A 24,375-nucleotide genomic window follows, 5' to 3' on the forward strand; every position below is an offset into this window, starting at 1 on the left:
GGAGCCGCTGAACACACTGGTCCTGGCTTAGGTGCAGGTAGAAGGGATCCCTAAAGACCCTAGGTTGGTAAGGCCTCCTACAGAGAGCCCTCCTCTCCATGCGAGCATCTTGTCGTCTTTGCTGCCTCTGCTCCGTCTCCTGGTCATGCTGCAGTGCGAGGGGGACTGCAAGTAGGGCCCCCATGACTGGGAGCAAGTGTTGTAGTCAGAGGCCTTCCAGTAGCAGCCAACGCCTTCCCAATGTCCAGCAGCACTCTCGTCTTTCGGATGAGACATTAAACTGAGGCCCTGTCTGCTCTCTCAGGTGAACGTAAAAGGTCCCATGGCACTATTTCGAAGAAGAGCAGGGGAGTTATCCCCAGTTTCCTGGCCAATATTTATGCCTCAATCAACATAACAAAAACAGATTATCTGGTCATCAAAAAATACTTAATTTGCTGTAAAGTGCTTTGGGACATCCGGCGGTTGTGAAAGGTGCTATATAAATGCAAGTCTTACTTGTCCTTTTTAAAAACTTTTTAAATGTCTTTCAGCAGGCCAGTATTTATACAAACTGTGCAAGGGCCAGTACAAGAGAAATAATCAACTTTACCTGCAAGTTGGGTATAACCCTTAAAATGGCACTGGTTGGGGGTCCCTCGTGTAGCTGAACACACGTTCAGCTGTGTGTGTTTAGGAGAAGGCGTTGATTGGAGAGGCCACGGCCAAAATGGCAGGTCGTGCATCAAATCAGCATTACACACTGACTGATGTCACGATCTGCCTACTCTGCATACTGCCGGTGCACACACGTCCCGCCTATGCTATCGCCCTCACCAAGATGGCGAACAGCGCGGGCCATGCCGAAAGTGGGTGGAAAAGAGGCGGCCACCATTTTTCTCTCCTAACCGGCCTTAACTGCCGGCGCTAAGGCTGCTGAATTTCGCAGCCAGGATTTCCATCTTATCTGCACCTGGATCAGATAGGTCCATCGCTTTGTTATAATCAATTTCTCTTTGACGTAAAAAGGTACAATGTCTGTCAATTTTTTTTTGTATCTTTACAGTATAATCCATACATCTTTACGCTCATCAAACCATGTTATTATTGAATTAAGTCTCTCTCGGAAATACCTCCTAGTCTCCTATTTTAGCATTTGTATATACAACGGTGAGTTATCCAATTTCCCCCCACTCCCTATTCTGTTTATTTTGTCATTGCTTCCCCTCATGGTCATATTCTTGTAGATCGCTTTTATTTGCCTTTGTGGTCAAAAGAGCCTACCAACAATCACTGCCCAGGCTTACACATGAATGTCCATTTCAGCAAGTACAGGAGTTTTCAGATTTCATGCAACCACATCCCCAGCATGAATTAGCACTGTCAGAAGAGGAGAAAATAGACAATTTAAAAAAAACTGACAAGATTTAAACAAAAGAAGCAAAGGGACAGCAGTTCAGATAAGCAACATTTAGAAATAAACCTATTTGTTTGAGAGTTCCTGCATGAAGAGAACTTGCTGTATTACAAATATGCAGAAATGGTATATCATTGAGCTTGCAGACCTCAGAAATTCAAAATCATATCACATGATTCAAAAAACATTCTAAGACAAGTAGAAATCTGTCCAGACCATTCAAAATATACTAACCACAGATTTCACTAAATAAAGACTTTTAATACAGCACTGAGGGAATGCTGCACTGTCAAAGGTGCTGTTTTTTGGATGAGACATTAAACCGAGGCCCCGTCTGTCCTCTCAGGTGGATGTGAAAGATCCCATGGCACTATTTGAGCAGCAGGAGTTCTCCCTGTGTTCTGGCCAACATTTATCCTTTAACCAACATCATTAATACAGATTATCTGGTTATTTACCTCATTACTGTTTGTGGGACTTTGCTGTGCGCATATTGGCTGCCACATTTAGCTACAACAGTGACTACAGTTCTTTTTTGGCTTTGAAGCACTTTTGGGACATCCTGAGGTCATGAAAGGCACTATATAAATACAAGTTCCTTATTTCGTTAAGACCAAATTAAAACTGCCAGAATTACACTTACACAAATTTATTAACCAGTTCTGAAGTACAAATTAACTTATTTTAACAATTGCATGCTATTTTTCTATCTGCAATTTGTGCTGATGCCAAGCACAGTCCTTTCTAGCACACTGTAAATTCAGCATAAATAACAATTCTTACCCTTGCAATCACACAGGTGCAAATTCCAATCATGCGGTTTTACTATTAATTTGCATTAAAGTTTGGTTAAAATCTAAGTTTTATTTCTAAACTTACAAGTTGCAGGGTAGATTTTCAAGTCTTGGCAATGTTCATTTCCAGAATGGATAAGTTCTAGACTGCAAATCTACCCAGAAGTTAATTAATTCCTACTCCAAGCCCGGCTTGCGTGTGGTGTATTGATAACACATACTACTGGAGTGACTTGGAAATAAATAATGTACAGTGGGCACCAACAGTCCAGGATTGCAAGTGGTCTCTGTGGGGCTTCAGCTTCTGGTTCATAGGGGTCAAGAGGCCTGCTTGCAGGAAGTACTGCAAGAGGGTGGCAACTCATTAAATGTCCTTAAATAGCAGCAGTGAGATGTGCAAATACCTGTCCCATCGCATCATAAACCACAAGACCAAACTGGAATTATCATCTGAACATGCAGATCAGATTGTAGCTGTGAGCTTACAACATGGTATCTGATAAACACACACATACTTGCACTTAAGATTAGATGTTACAATTTTAATTTAGTTACTGTTACTGAGGCTGTGCCAGTATTTCAATTATATATACTTTAACTTTACACAAGAACCCACTTTGTGACTATATTATTTCTATATTACCAAAAACTCATTTACAGCAGATTCCAGGAAGTTCGACACCATGCTACACATTCACTTGTATATGTATATAATATTATTTCAGATGGTTGGGATGGGTCAGTGAAGTTGTAATTTACTCTACAGATGACATCATAAACCACAAATGTGAAAATAAAATGGAATATTTCTATGACTGTTTCATTCTTCACGGAAATTTGGGTAAAGATGGTCTAACATAGGACTATTTTTTTTTCTTCTGGCTAATTTATGTATTTTCAATACCGTGTCAAAATGTGCATTTGTCTCAATATATTTTTAACAAAGTATAAAATACGAAAGACAAGTAATAATTTATCGAACTTAATTACATGTTTTAAATCTAACGTACACAATTCTAGTTAAACCCAGTGTAATAACTTTTAAAAACAATAAATGTCATAGCTATTAAGCTGTAAACAACTATTGCAATTGAAGCTGAACAGCTCAATAGAAGTTACTTACCTTTTCCTAAATGCGTATTTATGCTCATGTATCTGGCCGTTCCAGTAAGGCTCTTGTGTTCTCTGTAAGGGATGTGCTTTTTTGTCTCTGGGTCTATGTATTCTTTAGCAAGGCCAAAATCTATTATGTGAATTACATTCTGGTTTTTGCTCCCCGGTCGTCCCACCAAGAAGTTCTCTGGCTTTACATCTCTGTATATCAAGTTCTTTGAGTGGACGTACTCCATTCGGGAAATCTTTTTGAAGGAGGAGGTAAGGAAAGAATGGAAAAAGTAAAAAAAAAAGTTAACATATATTGTTAATAAAGGCTAAGTAAAATTTTTTAAAATAAGCACTAGTAATACAAACATTCTCCTGCGGAGGAAAAAAGTGCCGATACCAAAACATTTGGGGCTCATTCAACAGCGCCTCCAAATGAGACTACAAGTGCTCATAGCATCATAAATGGCCTGGAATGTTTAATGGAACAGGCTGGTTAGTACTGAATACATTGCAAGTAATAAGTAGTTCTGTTGCTGGCAATATCTAGACACTAAAAATTTGCAAAACGTGCATATCGGTACAAGTGCTGGGATGCACCTGGTCAGGACTCCCAGTGCTGACCCCATCAAGATCACGGGGTCAGGGAGAGGACCCTCAATTTAAACCTTCCCTCAAGAGGCCAGAAAATTGGTCATCTGTTGCCAATCCTAGGAGGTGGAGGCTGGCGGAGTTGTATTAAATATTCCAGATATTTAAACCTTACTTTTTTTTCCCCCAGGGTTCCAGCCCAAATCCTGGTCAGAATCCCCAAGTGGGGCCTACATACCTCATTTGACAGCTTGTTACACTGGGCACACCGCTGCCAGTGGTCTGGTAGACTTTTGCTCTGCCCATAAAAACTCAAAGGTAAGAGCAGGTCCCAGTATATGTAAGTCTCAACCTAATTTAGGGTCCTTCTGCTGCACACCCACCAGAGTTACGACTGTGATAGGAAAGGAGTTGACTTTATATAGCACCTTACATGGCCCTGGGACATCCCAAAGCACTTTACAGCCAATGAATTACTTCTTGAAGTGCAGTAATTGTTGTAATGCAGGGAAACGCAGCAGTATAAACAACAATGAGATACATGACTGGATAATTTGTTTGAATGATGTTGGTTGAAGGATAAATATTGGCCAGGATACCAGGAGAATGCCTCTGCTCTTCAAATATCGCCAGGGGATCTTTAACACCACTTGAGAGGGCAAACAGGGCCTCGGTTGAGTGTCTTACTTGAAACAAAGCACCTCCGACACGCAGCACTCCCTCAGTATTGTACTGGAGTGTAAGCCTGGATTACGTGCTCAAGTCCCTGGGACCCGAGACCCTAGCGAGAGTGCTACCACTGAGCCAAGGCTGACACACAAAAGTGCACCAGAAGGGCCACAGATTTTGAACCCCCAATATTATATGTGTCAACTCAGTCCAGTACTTTGAAAGACACAACATAATGTAACTAAGTTATTCCTTATCTGTGGCATGCCATTTTCACATTTGCAGCAATATAGAGAGAGAGTTTTAGTAGCACATTCACAGGCTGTCCGGAGGCCAGATTCCCTAATGTAATGCAGCACAGGGAAAAATAAGCTCCCTGTCTGGTCTAGTGATTTACCTGGCCAAAACAACAGCCAGGACAAAATGGAACACTACATTTCAAAACTTTCACTGAACAGTGTCATACAGAGGGATGAGAGAAATGAAAGTTCAAAATAAAATTTACCGATAATACTGTACAGTGATACCATGGATTATCGGTGCTGTGCTTAGGTTGTGCAGTGCTCTTGTCCACAAAACTGGTCTGTCAAAATTACACTTGTAAAAATTAGAAGAAACTAACAAAGAAACCTATTTTTAGTTATACTGTACTGTCAAAAATCTTCGAAGCTGTTCCGATGAAAGATTGTCGCCAAAATGTTAACCTACCTTTTGTCTTTTCAGTTACTATGCTGCTCCAGTTTTCGGTTTTTATTTTTTAAAAAGCTACAATTTCCAAGTTAAGTGTGAATGCTGCATGAGCCGAACCTCACTCAAATTACATCTTTACTGTCAGTATTTATCAATTTTTTCAAATTGGCCGTCATGATTCCTACATTACAACAGTGACTACACTTCAAAAGTACTTCATTGACTGTAAAGCACTTTGGGACATTGAGCTTGTGAAAGGCGCTATATAAAAGCAAGTCTTTTTATTGTGCACTCCATGGATTTCACTGTAAGTCTATGTATGGAACATTATTAAAAACTGCTGGCAACGCAACTAAAAATAGATAACTTTGTTAGTTATTTCTCATTTATACTAGTGACTTTGAGATCTCAATTTTATGAGCAAGAGCATTGCACAACACAGCAAGGCCGAGCAGAATCTGCACTGGGAAGTTGTTGTTGTTATTCTTCAGACTCCAAAAATGCTCAGAATCATTTCATGGAACAGAGAAACACTATGGGGTAGATTTTGTGGCGGGTATGATGGTGTACTCTGACAGTGCACCGTCATACCACCTTTGAAATTGACCGCAAGTTCCAGATTTCCGCCTGCATTAAATCACATACTTGCAATCGTCAAGGTACGCCTTGACAGATGATTCGCACCGACTGGGAAATACTCATTGCTGGTGCAGAGTTGGGCTAATTGCCCACCAACTGCCCAGCAATTACGTCCGAAAATGTTACGGTTAGTGAAAGCAGGCGCAGGAGCCCGTTTCCCTGTGAAAGGAACCCGTTTGAGTGCATCGGAAAGGATCGTTAATCGTTCTGGTATCACTTTGCAATAAAATACCTGTACCCAGTGACAACATTTAGAAACATTAAAAATATAAAATATGACTAATATTTAAAATTATCAATGTTTTCTGCACTCCAATTGTATGATCAAGAAATGGGCATTCAGCACAGATCATTTATACTTCCTCCAAATGTATGAAATAAAACCATTTTGCTATTTAATTATTTTATATAATACATTTAAGCTGCCCCACAGCTGGTGTGCATGGTGTATAGTAAATCAAAATCATTGCCAACACCTTTCAATGCTGTTGAATCGCAATCCGTCGTAATGGACCTTTGAAGAGATATTTTAAATGTTAGCCTTAAAAGAATAAAAAACTTACCTGACTTACATAAAATACACCAAACACATCCTTAATTTAAAAAGCCTGGTTGTTTTAAGTACAGCACAGTAATTCTTTGGGCTTGCAAAACACTCTACAACGCTCCTCAGTGCAAATAAGAAAATGAACATGTTTCTTATAAATAAAGTAATGTTTAATACACTTCCCAAGTGATAGAAACTTTTTTAACCTCAACAGAAGGTGAACAGCTAAACGATTTATTTCACTTTAGTAAACGGTCAAAGGACGAGAATCTTTCCATTGACCACAAATTATCTTTTATAACCTTCAAGTGGAAAACAGATGCCAAATTATTGTTGGTATTTTGTTAAATAATTTTAACAAAATGCTGATATATGAAATAAGTCCAAGTACCAGTTTAATTGAAAGTTTAAAAAAAGTTTTTAAACGCTTTTAGAAGTTTTAAATTTTAAAAAAAACTAATTTCAATGGAAGAGACTGAAAGAAATTTCTGTGGGCGTGGCTTAGTTTTGACAGATTTTGTGGGCGTCTTGTCTTACACATAGGCTGTACGCTGCACTCTGGCCTTCGTGATGTAATATGCTGTGCACAACTCTGCAGTGCCAAACAGCAAGTCTACGTGTGGGGCCTTGCACAAGGGAAGTTCGTATTCTTTTCGGAGGTTAGCGGCGTGCTCTGTAGCTACGCCCCTGACCGCAATTATTGGCACAAAAGTGAAATACTGCAGATGCTGGAAATCCGAAATAAAAACAGAAAATGCTGTAAATATTCAGCAGGTCAGACAGCATGTGGAGAGTGAAAATGTTAACTCTGTTTCTCTTGCCACAGATGCTGCCTGACCTGCTGAGTATTTCCAACATTTTCTGTTTTTGTACTATATATTAACATTGTGATTTTGAAAGTGGAGTTGAGGTTTTCAACGTGTTTCTAATTTTCAAAAATAACCAGGTATTGATGACAAATTTGGTAAGATTAAGCCTCAAGATACTGGATTGGCAATACAATACATCAGATGCTAAATACAAATTCTGCAATTTCTGATAAACTAATTTAAATAAAATGCAACAAAAAGATCCTGACCTAACTACAGTTGAACAATACTGAGAAGAGAAGGAAAAACCAAACACACCGATAAAGATACAACATTTTTAACACAAGTTTGGGAGCCATAAAACAAAGCTTCACGTAGGTTTTTAACTACTTGATCCTTACTGAAAATATGTCTCTAAGGAATAGAAACTCAAGTATGTATGTGCAGTATATAACCTTCAATGGAACATAATTTGATTTATAGCTCCCAATCTGATACTGTAGAAAAAATGACTAATTTTAACAGTGCATTGCCCCTTCCCTTCAGTGCTAATTAATCATGACTAGTTCAGGGGCTTTTTAAAAAAATACTAGCTTTGCAGAAACTGCATAGGGACCACAGTATCTAAAAGCACTGTGCTGTCACCTCCTGTTGCTTGAAATAAATACGATATACATTGCTCAGTGTGCTGGAGCAGTGCTATCTTACTATTCCATTGACCATGTATATACGCCACTTGCACAGACACGCGAGTTAAGTTTATAAACATCCAAGTCTCTCACGTTCGAGTCTAAAAAAAGCTTAGTTTGTTAAAGCACTATGGGGGAACAATTCAGTTGGTTGCGCCTTCCGTTAGCGCCTTAAGAGGGTGCCAAGTGGGGCGCAAAGCAACTAGAGGCCGGGCGCGGCGATGTTTGTGCCACTCGCGAAATTAACTAGACATTTTGCGGCGGCGCTAAACACTACCGCCACGATCTCCTGCACCAGCAGATTGTGACGTCAGTTGAGTGCGCAACGCCCCATTAGTGCCCCAGACCGGATATTGAGTGGTGCCCCCTGCCTTACCACCTGCCGCTAGCAAAGACAAGTTGAGGGGAGCGTTATGCTGTCAGAAAGGGACTAGGGGAGTGCTATTTAAAGGCGACCACTTCCTGCCTTTTATTGTCGGTGACATTTTTGCACCACGCATTCTGTGAGAGAGAGAAACTGAGACTTCTGGAGAGATTCAACGCTGTGTGAAGGAGTTTTGAGTACTGAGCAACACTTTGCAGGTTTATTTGGATTTGCCCTTCCTTGCTTCGCCAGCGCTCTGAGGTAGCGCCTCGCTCCTCGGCCTTTGCGCCTTAAGACAGGTGTGCAGCGCCTGAGTTAGCGCTCCAATCACCTCCAGGGGCGATAAAAGCCAAGTTTGCTGTCGGAGGCGATAATTAGCTCCAGGCGCTAAACGTTGCGCACAGCCGATAATGGTGCCCCAAATGGGGCGATACTGAATTTTTCCCCCTATGTATTTGTATAGTACAACGAGTTTAAGTGCTTGTAAACAATTGTTGTTGAACAGATCAGTGGTGGTTTAGCAACCATGTAGAGGAAAGCTCCAAAGAGAAATAGGAATACAGGCAAGTACAGGGCTGGGATGTAGACATGGTAGGTACGTTGGGGGGGGTGGGGGGGGGGGCGGGTGGAAGAAAGAATATTGCACAACTTAGGCACAGTATGGAAAAGTGTAGTGGCAAAATTGTATCTTCTCATTTTAATGTGTTAACATAAAAACATGACTCAAAAATCAAGACACCGGAAGCTTAATGTGGCAATAGCAAGATTTTTAATAGTGTTTGTGTATGAGAGTGAGTGTGTAAGTGCCAAGTGAGTGAGAAACAGATACACAGGCTGCGATTTCGCCAGCCGTGACGAATCCGGCGTGGCCGGAGTAGGCAGCGGCCTCAAACCCCGCTCCAGTCTTCAACCCGCCTACCCCAAGTGATTTTGCCCTGATTGGGCTCGTTAAGCCCGTCCTGCGAGGTTCCCGGCCAATTAAAAGGAAGCGGATCTGTCGGTTTCCTTAACGGGGCCATGTTCACATTCACTTTGACAGTTGTGCAGTCAGTGTTCTGCAGCATTGAGGTGCTGCAAACATCGACAAGCACTGCACAAAGGCACAGTGCTGCACCCAGGCTCTCCCATGACTCCCTCCATATGGAGGGAGTCATAGCACCCAGTGACGCTCTCTTCCCTTCAATGGGCGGAAGAGACCTCCCCAGGAGACCAAAGCAGCCTGGTTACACATTGCACAGGAGGGCACAAGCAGAGATGTTGTCAGGAGGACCAGGCTGCAGTGGCGTAAGCCTTTCAACGATCACAGGAGATCACGAAACGTTACTGCAAAGCCTCACTCATCCTCATGTGCCACTCATCACATCCCCATCACTCTGCCTTCCCTACCCTACTCATGCACATCCTTACTCACACCAACTTACCTTGCACCTCCACCCATCCCTCTCTATCTGTGTAATGACTTGCCCATATCACTAGTCTCCCCTCACACTCACCGTCATTCTTGTCCAATCATTCAAACTAACAACATACAAGGGTAGGCACTTGTGTGCTTTAGCCAATGTTTGTGTAAAGTTTCTGTTAATGTGCTGTCAAGCATTGAAATCCTTATTTTCACCACTTTGCCTTCTTGGACAGATTTATGTGCACCTTTGAAAGTGTCTTAGTGAGTTCCAGTGAATGGTGAGCCATGACATAATCCCCCCCACCCCACCCCATGGCGATGAGTGTGAAAGGAATGGCTTGGACATTGTAGGGATGCTTTATGGTGCTGGTGCCAACCTGGTGCATCATGTGGCAGCCAGGGTGTACAGTGTTAAATGAAGCAAATCTGGACATGGCAAGGTGGTGTCCCAGGCAGCAATGTGCATAGGTGATCATGCCCTGTGTCCAGTGTAGCATCAGTTGATTGCGGAGAAGGTTAGTGCTGCTGGTGTGCCTGGTGATGCTGGTGTTGGAGCTGATCATGGTGGGATTCTGAGGACCAAGGTGAGATATTTTCAAGGGCACTGATGCTGATGGAATAGATGGCAAGTGATGCTGAGATGACAGAAGCGATCTGTCAATGGTGAGAGAGGTTGTTCCAATGAGGTGACACTGGATGGAGAGTTTGCTCCAAACACTTGCCAGCTGCATAAAGCTCAATCTGTCTTCCAAATTAAGTAAGCAAGTTTCCAACCTTGCAACCTATGAAATGGGAGCTTTCATCGACCATTTGCAGCTGTCAAGTTAGTAAATCATTCCATGCTGACACAAAACACATACCTACTTACCAGATGTGATCCCCATGCTCTGGGAAACTCGTGGAAACGCTAGTAAAATGGTAAGTACATAGTAAAATGGTGCTTAACTACCTTTTAACAAGCTTTTAAGTATCTAAATTAGCTGACCCACCGCTTGGTGTTGGGTCTGTTCAGGGATGACAGACCCGAAACTTGGGAAACCGATAAGGAGGCGGGTTTACAGTGGGATACTGACCTGCTGTCAGTCTTTTTGATTTTGACAGTGGACCCGCCTCCAAACCCGTACTCTGAGCGCCGGTAAAATTCCGGCCAGTGAGTGAGTACAGTGCGACTGAGAGAAATTATATAGGTAAACAGATATCAACATTCTCTGGTGAAGCTCTCCAAGATGCTTTACTACTCAATGCTGCTGCCCTAATCCTGGTTGCCGTTACTGCTGCCCAGGCTTTCCTCACAGACCACTGCTCTCTCCAAGTTCCTCCATGACCACAATGTTTTCTACACCGGCAGAACAAACCCAAGACGCACTGAACTCCAGATGCATCTGAATCTCCACCTACATACTAACTCTGCACCTCCTGACCTCTTGGCAGAACATGGAATATCTAACCAGCAATTGACCCTTGGACCCTGAATGTCACCAAAAATAAAGACATTCCTATAGGTGAAAAGGGGGTGAATTAAAGGACAGAGATTAAAGTTGAACTGAAATTTAAAAAAGGGAGGAACATGATAAAGTTAGGGCTAACAATACTAAAGAAAATGATGAGGAATATAGAAAGTGTAATAGGGAGATGAAAAGGGAGGGAAGACCACTCAGGGATAAAGGGAAACCGAGTTTTAGAGGATGAAGATGTGCCAGAGGTATTAAATATTTTGCTTTATTTTACACAAATGATGGTGGAAGTAAGAATGCGGAACTATTATTAGAGGTATAGATAAGAAATTGGTTGTTATAAAAATAGCAGAACTTAAGGGGGTTAAGTCGCCGGGCCCTGATAGCACAAACCTAGTATTTTGAAGAAAGGCAGAGAGGAGACGGGGACATTCTGCCCACAGTTTTCCAATTCCCCTTAGAAATACAAATTATGCAGGGGTCTGGAGGAGAGCTAATGTAACAAATAACAACCTGTTCAAGGGGAAGATGTAGGTAACATAAGACCACTTGATTTAATATCAGTTGTGGGTAAATTCCTACAATCCACACAGGGTAAAATTAATGAGTATTTAGAAATGCATGGAATCATTATGGACAGCCAGCACAGATTTGTTAAAGACTTAGGACCTTGAAGTAGCTGATTGGATAAGGAAATGCAGATAGTGTATATGGATGTTCAGAACACATTCAATAAGGTTTGGTACAAAAATCCAAGCATATGGTATTCGAGGAAATGCAGCAACATGGATAGAAAGTTGGCTGATGGACAGGAAGCAATGTGTTACGATTAGGTCATCGACCTGAAACGTTAACTCTGTTTCTCGCTCCACGGATGCTGCCCTGGCCTGCTGAGTTTTTCTGGCGTTTTCTGTTGTTATTTCAGATTTCCAGCATCCGCAGTATTTTGCTATCGTGTTACGATTAATGGTTTTGCTTAGATTGGAGTGGGGTTGGAAGTGGTATACCCAGGGGGTTAGTGCTGGGTCCACTTTTGTTCTAGATAAATATATTTGGTTTTCAGCTTAGGAATTACAAAATAAAAATTTGCTGGTAATACAACAGAACAAGCTTAGTGAACAGTAAAGAGAACTGTAAAATATCTCAGGAGGACATAGATGCAATTTGATGTGAAGCAGTGTTAAGCGAATCGTTTTGTGAAGAAAACAGGAAATTGGTATACTGTATAGAGTCATAGAGTCATAACAGCACAGAAGGAGGCCATTCAGCCCATCAAGTCCATGCCGGCTCTCTGTAGAGCAATACAGTCAGTCCCATTCCCCCGCTCTATCCCCATAGCCCTGCAATTTTATTTCCCTCAAGTGCCCATCCAGTCTCCCCTTGAAAACATCGAGTGTCTCCGCTTCCACCGGCAACGAATTCCAGGTCATCACCACTCGCTGTGTAAAAAAGTCTTTCCTCACATCCCCCCTGTATCTCTTGCCCAAAAACCTTAAATCTGTGTCCCCTAGTCCTTGTACCATCAACTAATGGGAACAGCCTTTCCCCGTCTAACCTATCCAAACCTGTCGTAATCTTGTGCACCTCTATAAAATCACCCCTCAACATGCTTTGCTCTAATGAAAACAAAGCCAGCTTCTCCAACCTGTCCTTGTAGCTAAGATCCCCATCCCCAGAATCATTATGGTAAATCTCCTCTGCACCCTCTCAAGGGCCTTCACATCCTTCCTAAAGTGTGGTGACCAGAACTGGACACACTACTCCAGTTGTGGCCTAACCAGCACTTTATAAAGGTTCAGCATAACCTCTCTAATTTTGTACTCAATACCTTGATTTATGAAGCCCAAGATCCCATATGCTTTGCTAACCACTCTCTCACTATGTCCTGCCACCTTCAGGGACCGATGCACGTTAACTCCCAGGTCCCTCTGTCCCTGCACACTCTAAGACGGTGCCATTAAGTGTATATTGCCTCTCCCTGTTCCTTCTGCCAAAATGCATCACCTCACACTTCTCTGTATTAAATTCCATCTGCCACTTGTCTGCCTATTCTGCTAGCCTTTTTATGTCCTGCTGCAGTTGATTGGTATCATCATCACTGTTTGCCACCCCCCCCAAAGTTTGGTGTCATTGGCAAATTTAGAAATTCTACTCTGTATTCTAATATCCAGGTCATTTATTTATATAAAAAAAGCAGTGGCCCCAGCACTGACCCTTGGGGAACACCACTGTCTACCATCCACCAGTCTGAAAATTAGCCATTTACCACAACTTGCTGTTATCTGTCCTTAAGCCACTTCCTTATCCAAGCTGCCACTGACCCACCTATTCCATGAGCCTCAATTTTGTTAACCAGCCTTCTATGTGGTACTTTTGTCAAATACCTTCTGAAAATCCATGTAGACAACATCCAGTGCATTCCCTTCATCAATCCTCTATGTTACTTCATCAAAAAATTCAATTAGATTAGTCAAACATGATCTGTCTTTTACAAATCCGTGTTGGCTCTCCTTAATTAGCTTAAACATCTCCAAGTGCCCATTAATTTTTTTTCATGATTATTGTTTCTAAAACTTTACCCACCACTGATGTTAAACTGACCGGCCTGTAGTTACTAGGATTGTCCTTACACCCTTTCTTGAACAATGGTGTCACATTTGCCACTTTCCAATCCTCAGGCACCTCCCCCGCATCTAGGGAAGATTGGAAAATTATGACAAGCCCTTCCGCTATCTCCTCCCCCAATTCCCTTAGCAACCTGGGATGCAAGCCATCTGGACCAGGCGATTTGTCCACTCTAAGCATACCCAGCCTTTATAGCACATCCTATCAATTTTCACCCCTTCCATTGCTTCTACCTTTTCTACTTCTACTGATATTTTGTCAGCATCCACCTCCTTAGTAAACACCAATACAAAGGACCCATTGAGTATTCTAGCTTTGCCCTGCGTCTCTAAGCATATACCACCACCTTTGTCTTTAATAGACCCCACCCCGCCTCTTACTACCCGTTTACATGCTGGTAGAAGATTTTTGGGTTCCCTTTTATGTTAACCGCCATTCTACTCTCATATTCTCTCTTTGCCAATAATATTTTCATCTTCACATCCCCTCTCAACTAATTGGTCTGGTTCTCCCTTGAAGAATTCACCTGACATGCATGATACAAAAACCCTCTGTTTCATCATCTTCTCTATCTCCCTCGTCATCCAAAGAGCCCTTGCCTTGGTTCCCTTACTCTTCCCTCTTATTGGAATGTACCTAGCCTGTACTTGTAACATCTCCTCCTTAAAGATCACCCATTGTTCCGTTACAGTTTTTCCCGTCAGTCTTCGGTTCCATTTTACCCTGGCTAGATCCTTTCGCATCCCATTGAAGTTAGCCCTATTCCAGTTTAGAAGTTCCACTCTAGATTGTTCCTTGCTCCTCTCCATTGCTAATCTAAATCTTATGATACGATGATCACTCGTACCCAAGTGTTCTCCCACAGACACTTGGTCGACTTGGCTCACCTCATTCCCCAATACCAGATCCAGCAATGCCTCCTTCCTAGTTGGGCCAAGAACATATTGGTCAAGGAAATTCTCCTGAACACATTTCAGAAATTCCTCCCCCTCCTTTCCCTTTACCCAAGCATTATCCCTATCGATATTTGGGTAACTAAAGTCCCCCAATATCACCACTCTATAGCTCTTGCATGTCTCTGCGATTTCCCTGCAGATTTGCTCCTCTACCTCCCTCTCACTATTTGGAGGCCTATAGAATACCCCCAGTAGCGTGATCATACCCTTTTTGCTCCTCAACTCGAACCAAATGGATTCTGTCCTTGTGCCCTCAAGAACATCCTCCCTTTCCAACACTACAATGTCTTCCTTAATCAGCACTGCTACCCCACCTCCCTTTTGTCCTTCCCTATCTTTTCTGAAAACCTTGTACCCTTAAATATTAAGTGCCCAGTCCTCGCCGTTTTTAAGCCACGTTTCCGTTATTGCCACACGGCTAATTGTGCTTGTAGCTCACCAACCTTGTCCATCACACTTTGTGCATTTACGTACATGCATTCTAAACCCATTTTTGAGTTTTTCGTAGTCTTTCTTAGTCTGCTCCTATCTAATGTGGTACTACTTCCATCTCTAGTACTACTTTCTTCTCTCGTACTATGCAACACACTCACTCTTATATGCACCTTATTCCTCTTTTCTACTCCTATATGCTGGTGCCCATCCCCCTGCCAAGCTATTTTAAACCCTCCCCAACAGCACTAGCAAACCTCCCCGTGAGAATATTGGTCCCGGCTCTGTTGAGGTGTAACTATCTTTCCTAGTACTATCCAACACATTTAATGGAAAATATTCAAAGGCAGAGACACCCAGGGGCTCCAGTACAGTTTGAAATTGGAAATGAAGGTGGATAAAACTACAACAAAGGCCCACAATACATTTTCAGATTTATAAACAGGGGCATAATGTATAAGAAGCAAAGAGGTAATGATACATTTGCACAAGGGAATGGTTAGGCCACAGAAAGGACATTAAAGCCGTGGAGCGCATACAGGATAGATTCACTAGGATGATACTGGGGTGAGAAAGTATATAATTATAAAGAGAGTCTTGAGATACTGGGACTAATTCCACTGAAGCAGAGAAGGTGAAGATGAGATGTAAGAGAGATTTTTTAAATTATGAAAGGTTTTCATAATTTTTCCCCTATTCACCACATTTCCTTTGGCTGGTGGGACAGTGATGAGGGGGTCATCAATTTAAAATCATTACTGAGAGTGAGAGGAGAAATTAAGGTAAAAATGTTTTACACAGTGGGTTTTTGGAGCACTAAATTCTTTGCCATAAGGAGTGATTGAGGTAGAGACCACAGCATTTTTTAAGGGAAAAGTGGATTAATATTTGAAGCAGATGATGATTCAGGGAAATGGGAAGGGAGAAAGAAATTGAGATTCGTTTTAGATTCCTTGAGCAAATACAATGGACTCCTTCTGTACAGCAAATTTTTATGTTTGATGGTTCTTCCCACAATCTTCAGGTTTTTAAAGCCCAACTTTAGTGTCATCCAATCACCAATTGCCAATTCATTTTCCATTTTACCCTTTTCAACCAAATATTCACTTTCATTTTGGTTTCTCAATTAAAAAAAAAAGCCTCATTCTTCAAATTCCTTATCTACACTTTCAAGCATGCAAACAATTGAAGACATTCTTGGCCCTTTTTTTTTACCTCACTTACCCCCTCCCCACCCAAAGAAAAAGTCGGGTGAATTATAGATTAAAACTTCTCTAATTGATGCCTCAATAGCCTGATGTTATTTTTGCAGAGCTTTTTCTGTTAACAACTTTGTACATGAAAAGCTGAGAAGGGAACAGAAAACTTACAGATCAAACTGATGCTTTTCTACAAACTACTCCACAACAACATATAAACACGAACTAGGTATATAAGCTAGTATAAAACCACTTTTACAGAAAACAGCTATGTAGACTATGCAAAGGTCTGGTTATGGTTCACTATTCTACCAGCATCTTGTTTCAATTATCTCCAATAACAAGTTTACTTTGCAGGCTCTGTAGACATCTTACATTGTTTGTAAGAAGATGGCTGGTGCAGAATTCAGTCTCTCGGTGTTTATTCAGAGGGATGCCCAGATTCAGTTAATATTCCAAGTAATATTAAATTACCAGCTTCATATAGTTCTTTCCATCAGGGTTTTGTCATTAGGTGTTAGGCCTGTCTCATGTGAAGCTCTTAATTCATATCAAAAGCCAACTTTGAAGTCAGGAAGAAAGCAATTGTACTCCAGAACATGACTGTAGTAAATGATACTGATGAGAAAAAACAATCTGGGCTGCAATACCAGAGAATTGCCAAAAGTGATACTTGTGAGTTAGTCTGCACTTTAACATAGCATAAAACTGGAAATTTAGAAGCAAATGTGTAGTTTAAAAAAATTATACTGAAAGTCCATTGATATCTGGTCTTTTTCAGTGAAACTTGAAAACTGGAATACTTACTAGTTGTATAGCTATCATAAGCACGGTCTTAAGGGAAAAGGTTCTGTCACAAAGGTCAAATAAATCTTCCAAGCTAGGTCCCAGTAATTCAAGCACCATAGCATTGTATTTTCCACACGGACCAAAGTAGTAAACCTGAGGAATTCCATCTGTAAATGAAGGTGAAAAAAGATCAGCTTTACATACACATTTTATTATAGAATTGCACTCTTATTGCAATTTTTAATTTAGATTACAAGTCAAACTATCCAAAATTATAAAGACATGACCATTTTAATACATAGTCATGAAAAGTTATCAGATTTATTCTGCCTCAACTCTTGATTCTGATATAAACATTCACGGTTCATGGCTCCCCGAGTAGTTTAAAAGACAGTTTTCAAATATTTGCCAAAGGGAGTACAATATTATTAAAAATAAATTACTGGGTAACTGAATGCCACAATGGTTTAGTACACCAGTCTACAACCTCTTGGACCTGGGTTACAATCCAGCCTAGAACAGAACTAGAAATAGAAATAGAAATAATAAAAGCCCCTCTCTCTATCAGCTCGAAGAGCCCTAAATGAAATTGGTGTGATTACTAGGCCCACTTCACTTGGGGTGGAAATTAACAAAACAGCCTGTAATTCAACATAATCCAACCAGCTCATTCACAGAAGCAACAAGAATGCCAGTAGCAGAAAATGCATGTGCCACAAAGGTTCCTTCCTTGCGAGATTGGATGACAACACATTGATAAGCAAAGAGGACCCTTCATTCTGCATCTGGCCCATGGTATACCTGATAGGGAAGTACTCAAAAATACTCCTCAAGGGTAACATGCAATAAGATATGTGAAAACACCATTGCACTGGCTGACTACCTTGACGAGCACAAAATTGCATCAATACATTAATCTGAGGAAGTTGCTCAAGTGGATTTATATTTTTATTACTATGAAATATTACACTTGGATAATAAAACTGGTTTGATGGATTTCTCGAAGGGGAGAACAAATGTGCACAATATCTGCCTCACAATTATGACACAATCTACAACATGAAGGTGGTGAGGATGTGGTGAATCTAGCACTGTGCATGACAACAATCATTGTTTATCAGAATAAAATCGATTCACAGTCCTTTGCACTGAACCTTACCAACAAGCCTGAAAAGACATGAATCAAAAAACAATTCCAGACACTACAATAATGACTTGCAGAATACTGTAAGACGACAAGGGCAAGAATGGGCAATGGGTAGGCTGATATTGATTCTATTTTTAAACGCTTTATAAAGAACACATTTTAAATCAGAGCTCACAGCATTTTTTTTTTTTTTTAAATGTGGTAAACTAATCACATTAGAGAAAGGTATAGGCCCAAAAATTGCTGTCAAAATAACGGCGAGGCTAATAGCGGCCACCCCCCCGCACCTGTTATTTATGTGCAAATCCTACAGCAACATTAGGCGAAGACAAATGCCCGATTCAATGTAGAAATCGCAAAGTTACTGTCAAGGTGCGCCGCTCCATTAGCTTCACGAAAACGGCAGCTTGCTGTCTGGCTCCCCATTCAAATGCATTGAGCAGCGTGAAGTTCCTGTACTTGCACGGTAGTTATGAAGTTAACTCGCCACAGAAAGTTAAGTCAAGCCATTTGAAAAGTCTAAGTACCCTTTTAACGACGTGATAATTATCAATTTTATTCGTGTCCCTTTTATCTCTCTCTCTTAATCCAATCCTTCTTTTCCTCTCTTTATTTCGCTTTCTTGCAGCGCAAAATATCATGGAGATTAAACAGGCAAGGGTATCTTTAATTAACGGCATTCGTTGACTGGTTACAATATAACACTGAATATAAGAGCAGGGAGGTTATGTTTGAACTGTATAAAACACTAGTTAGGTCACAGCTAGAATACTGCATACAGTTCTGGTCACTACATTACAGGAAAGATGTGATTGCACTAGAGCGGGTACAGAGGAGATTTACAAGGATGTTGCCTGGACTGGAGAATTTTAGCTATGAGGAAAGATTGGATAGGCTGGGATTGTTTTCTTTGGAACAGAGGAAGCTGAATGGAGACCTTATTGAGGTGTATAAAATTATGAGGGGTCTAGATAGAGTGGATAGGAAGGACTTATTTCCCTTAGCAGAGAGGTCAATAACCAGGGGGCATAGATTTGAAGTAATTGGTAGAAGGATTAGTGGAGAGTGGAGGAGAATGTTTTTCACCCAGAGGGTGGTGGGGGTCTGGAACTCACTGCCTGAAAGGGTGGTAGAGGCAGAAACCCTCATCACATTTTTAAAGTATTTGGATATGCACCTGAAGTGCCGTAAACTGATAGGCTATGGACCAAGAGCTGGAAAGTGGGATAAGGCTGGATGGCTCTTTTTCGGCCGGCACAGACACGATGGACCGAATGGCCTCCTTCTGTGCCGTAAACTTCTATGATTCAGGAATTTTTGGGCCATTATCTTAAGATGGTGCTGACCCTGTGTCCCCATCAGCCACACATTTGTACATAATCAGGTTATAGAACGAACATAGTGAGTTGGTGCCACAGTACGGAAGACTTGGTCAATTACCATTCATGGAAGAATGGCCAACAGTGATTTCAATGTGTGTTTTGGACAGTCCCATGATGGTGACCATCAATACGCAGATCAGAGGTGATAGAAATTTGTCAGCAATATCTGGTCATTCAGGAAGATATCCAATACCTTGGTGTTGACAAATTCTTTTGATCTCTGTGGATTAAGGGAGAGAGACCTTTAAAACAACATCAGCACACAGACTCAAAGTCAAGTTAGGCAGCAGCAAGTTGCAAGCGAAGAATCTCTGCAATGCTCAGGGAAAAATTGTGCTTTTAGGTTAGGTAAAGAGCGCGCCGAAGTGGGCTAGCGTATGAGCGTTCTTTATTTCTGTAATAATACGTGAACAGAAGTTATATTAATTGTACCAAGTGTCTCTCATCATACGGTGTTCGTCCTGTTTTGTGGAATAAAGCAGTTTACAAATCCAAATGAATGTAGTCTTGCCGACTGTGCTCACTTGGCCCGCCTTAAAATAGACTGAAGGAGTACGCATGTGTGAGGCACAGCGATCTGGTCCAGAACACAAGGGGCATTTGAACGTTGCCCTCCTGGGCAACGCTCCCACTAAGCTGCACGGCCATGCAGCAGGCTGGAGGTCTCGCGCAGGCCACTCACCGGCTTTTATGTGGAAGAAACTGCGTATGCACGAAAATTTGAATGGGCTGCGCAGCCAGTTAAAAGGACCACACATGGAAAAAAAAAGAGGGAACAAAGGGACCTTGGAGTGCATGTCCACAAATCCCTGAAGGTAGCAGGCCAAGTAGGTGGTTAAGAAGGCATACGGAATGCTTGCCTTTATTAGCCGTGACATAGAATACAAGAGCAGGGGGGTTATGCTTCAACTGCATAAAACACTAGTTCGGCCTCAGCTAGAGTACTGCGTGAAATTCTGGTCACCACATTACAAGAAAGATGTGATTGCACTAGAGGGTACAGAGGAGATTTACAAGGATGTTGCTGGGAGTAGAGGATCTTAGCTATGTAGAAAGACTTGATAGGCTGGGTCTGTTTTCCTTGGAACAGAGGAGGCTGAGGGGAGACCTTATTGAGGTGTATAAAATTATGAGGGGATAGATAAAGTGGATAGAAAGGACCTAGTTCCCTTGCAAAGGGTCAAAAACCAGGGGGCACAGATTTAAAGTAATTGGTGGAAGGTTTAGAGGGGATTTGAGGGGAAATGTCTTCACCCAGAGGGTTGTGGGGGCCTGTAACTCACTACCTGAAAGGGTGGCAGAGGCAGGAACCCTAACCACATTAAAAAAGTACTTGGATGTGCACTTGGGATGCTGTAACCTGCAGGGCTACGGACCAAGAGCTGGGAAGTGGGATTAGGCTGGATAGCTCTTTGTTGGGCGGCGCGGACACGATGGGCCGAAATGGCCTCCTTCCGTGCTGTAACTTTCTATGATTCTATGCTCCTGGGTCCTACTATCTCATTAGTAGATAAAGGGCAGTGTGATTCAATTGTCGTAAGAAGCAAGCTACTTAAGGGAGCGGCTGGCACCAGTGAACAAGAGTAGATATCTGCAGCAGACTCAAATTCATAAGAGTCAATCTTTTGCACCCATATAGCGCACCACCATGGCAATGGAGTCAGACAGTGGGTATTGGGGTGGCTCCTGAAAGCAGAATGCAGCCATATTTCCAAGAGATAGCAGCGCTTACTCTTTTTTTGTAAAGGAAAAAAAAATGTACAACTTGTGTTTAAGAGTAGAATCACTAGTTTAGCAATTCTATCACTAATAATCTATTGTGACTGGACTGCTCCTTCAATGGGGACGTTGTCCCGACAACCTGTTTTTTGGTCCCATTAGTTTGTTTTTTCTTGTTGATTAAATTAGGGCTGCCTCAACATTTATAATAGAAAATTACAAATCACAGATTCAACAAGTCGTGTTAGATATATATTTTAACCACTGCCATGTCCAAGATACTGAGAAATGGAACCTTATTCAGAATATTGGCCCAAGCACAGCTATACATTTGATCTGTAAAGCCACAGGCCAGTATTCTAAATCAACCATACTGTTGAGTGGCTTTTAGGCATCATAACATTTTTATTTTAAAAGAAATGCAATTCACATGGAGATGCTTCTCGGCTACTTTAAATGCTGGCACAAAGCCCGATGCATGCTTTTCGGCTGGTTGCTGGTATAGTTTAGATTTATTGATTAATATAGTCAAATCGCTACTCCTGCACTACACTGACACATAATTTTTCTTGGTTGTCACTGTTCACAAACAAGTCACGCCACTTGGATTTTAATAGAGATACCACCACCAACAACAACAAGTAATATTTATATAGCGCCTTGAACTTAGTAAAATGTCCCAAGGAGCTTCACAGGAGTATTCCAAGACAAAAAGCGTGACACCGAGCCACATAAGGAGAAATTAGGACAGGTGACCAAAAGCTTTTTCAACGAGGTAGATTTTAAGGAGCGTCTTAAAGGAGGACAGAGAGGTAGAGAGGCGGAGAAGTTTAGGGAGGGAATTCCAGAGCTTAGGGCCTAGGCAACAGCCACCAATGGTTGAACGATTATAATCAGGGATGTTACAGAGGGCAGAATTAGAAGAGCACAGATATCTCGGGGTGTTGTGGGGCTGGAGGAGATTACAGAGATAGAGAGGGGTGAGGCCATGGAGGGATTTGAAAACAAGGATGAGAATTTTAAAATTGAGGTGTTGCTTAACCGGGAGCCAATGTAGGTGAGTGAACACAGGGGTGATGGGCGAACGGGACCTGGTGCGAGTTAGGACACGGGCAGCCGAGTTTTGGATGACCTCAAGTTTACGTAGGGTGGAATGTGGGAGGCCAGCCAGGAGTGCATTGGAATAGTCAAGTCTAGAGGTAACAAAGGCATGGTAAGGGTTTCAGTAGTGGGTAAGAGAAAACTGCAAATGTTAAAATCTGAAATGTAAGCAGAAAATGCTTAAAATACAAAAGGACTTTGAAGAAAGATCTGCACCTGAAACATTAACCAGCCTTTCTCTCGTCTGATGCTGACGGACCGGTTGTGTATTTTCAGCATTTTTTCCAACATTTTGTTCCCTGGATAGCAACTGTTGTTTGTCATTTTTGAGATTAGTAAATGTAACAACCATGCACTCAAGAGAGTGACTGCCCTTAACATCAAGGCAGCATTTGACCGAGTGTGGCATCAAGGAGCCCTAGTAAAGCTGAAGTCAATGGGAATCAGGGGGAACACTCTCCACTGGCTGGCGTCATACCTAACACAAAGGAAGATGGTTGTGGTGATTGAAGGTGATCACAGCCCCAGGACCTTGCTGCAGGAGTTCCTCAGGGCAGTGTCCTAGGCCCAACCATCTTCAGCTGCTTCATCAATGACCTTCCCTCCAACATAAGGTCAGAAATGGGGATGTTCGCTGATGACTGCAGTGTTCAGTGCCATTCACAACTCCTCAGATAATGAAGTAGTCCATGCCCGCATGCAACAAAACCTGGACGAAGTTCAGGCTTGGGCTGATAAGTGGCAAGTAACATTCGCGCCACAGAAGTGCCAGGCAATGACTATCTCCAACAAGCGAGAGTCTAACCACCGCCCCTTGACATTCAATGGCATTACCATCACCGAATCCCCCACCATCAACATCCTGGGGGTCACCATTGACCAGAAACTTAACTGGACCAGCCACATAAATACGGTGGCAACGAGAGCAGGTCAGAGGCTGGGTATTCTGTGGTGATTGTCTCACCTCCTGACTCCCCAAAACCTTTCTACCATCTACAAGGCACAAGTAAGGAGTGTGATGGAATACTCTCCACTTGCCTGGATAAGTGCAGCTCCAACACAAGAAGCTCGACACCATCCAGGACAATGCAGCCCGCTTGATTGGCACCCCATCCACCACCTTAAACTTTCACTCCCTCCACCACCAGCATACCGTGGCTGCAGTGTGTACAAGATGCACTGCAGCATCTCGCCAAGGCTTCTTCAGCAGCACCTCCTATTCCCGCGACCTCTTCCACCGAGAAGGACAAGGGCAGCAGGCACATGGGAACACCACCATCTCCAAGTTCCCCCCCAAGTCACACATCATCCTGACTTAGAAGCATATCGCCGATCCTTCGTCGTCGCTGGGTCAAAATCCTGGAACTCCCTATCTAACAGCACTGTGGGAGTACCTTCACCACACGGACTGCAGTGGTTCAAGGCGGCGGCTCACCACCACCTTCTCAATGGCAATTAGGGATGGGCAATAAATGCCAGCAACGCCCACATCCCATAAAAACGAATTTAAAAAAATCTTTAAACTATTCAAATTGAAGGCTTTACAATGTTTTTAATGCTTGTGCAAGCAGATCCTTGAGCAAAGATTTCAGTCATCAATGCACAATAGCGAATGCACAATAGCACAATGAAAATGTAAGTGTAAAATTAGAAAATTATGGTACAATTTTAAAGGGGAGCAGGAACAACCTGGGGGTTGTATGCATACAAGTCTTTGAAGGTAGCAGGACAAGTTGAGGAGGCTGTTAAAAAGGCATTGGCTTTATAAACCGGCATGGAGTACAAAAGCAAGGAAGTTCTGATAAAATGCTGGTTTAGCCCCAGCTGGAGTATTTTGGCCAATCCTGGGCAGCGCACTTTAGGAAAGATGTCATGGCCTT

General features: G+C 42.1%; 1 protein-coding gene across 7 annotated transcripts in view; it reads right to left on the minus strand.

The window, feature by feature from the left end:
* LOC147124406 (casein kinase I) overlaps positions 1 to 24,375 on the minus strand; it is a 324,138-nt gene that overhangs the window by 102,703 nt on the left and 197,060 nt on the right. For all 7 annotated transcript variants that reach the window (XM_085986651.1, XM_085986622.1, XM_085986642.1 and 4 more), the window contains 2 exons: positions 17,165 to 17,313; positions 3,314 to 3,548 (listed from right to left, as the gene is read on the minus strand). In XM_085986651.1, coding sequence (XP_085842777.1) covers positions 3,314 to 3,548; positions 17,165 to 17,313 — 384 coding nt within the window. The remainder of the gene's footprint in view (positions 1 to 3,313; positions 3,549 to 17,164; positions 17,314 to 24,375) is intronic.

Source organism: Somniosus microcephalus, chromosome 1, assembly GCF_052327205.1.
Source record: "Somniosus microcephalus isolate GS21.2 chromosome 1, FLI_Smic_1.0, whole genome shotgun sequence".
Lineage (NCBI taxonomy): Eukaryota > Metazoa > Chordata > Chondrichthyes > Squaliformes > Somniosidae > Somniosus > Somniosus microcephalus.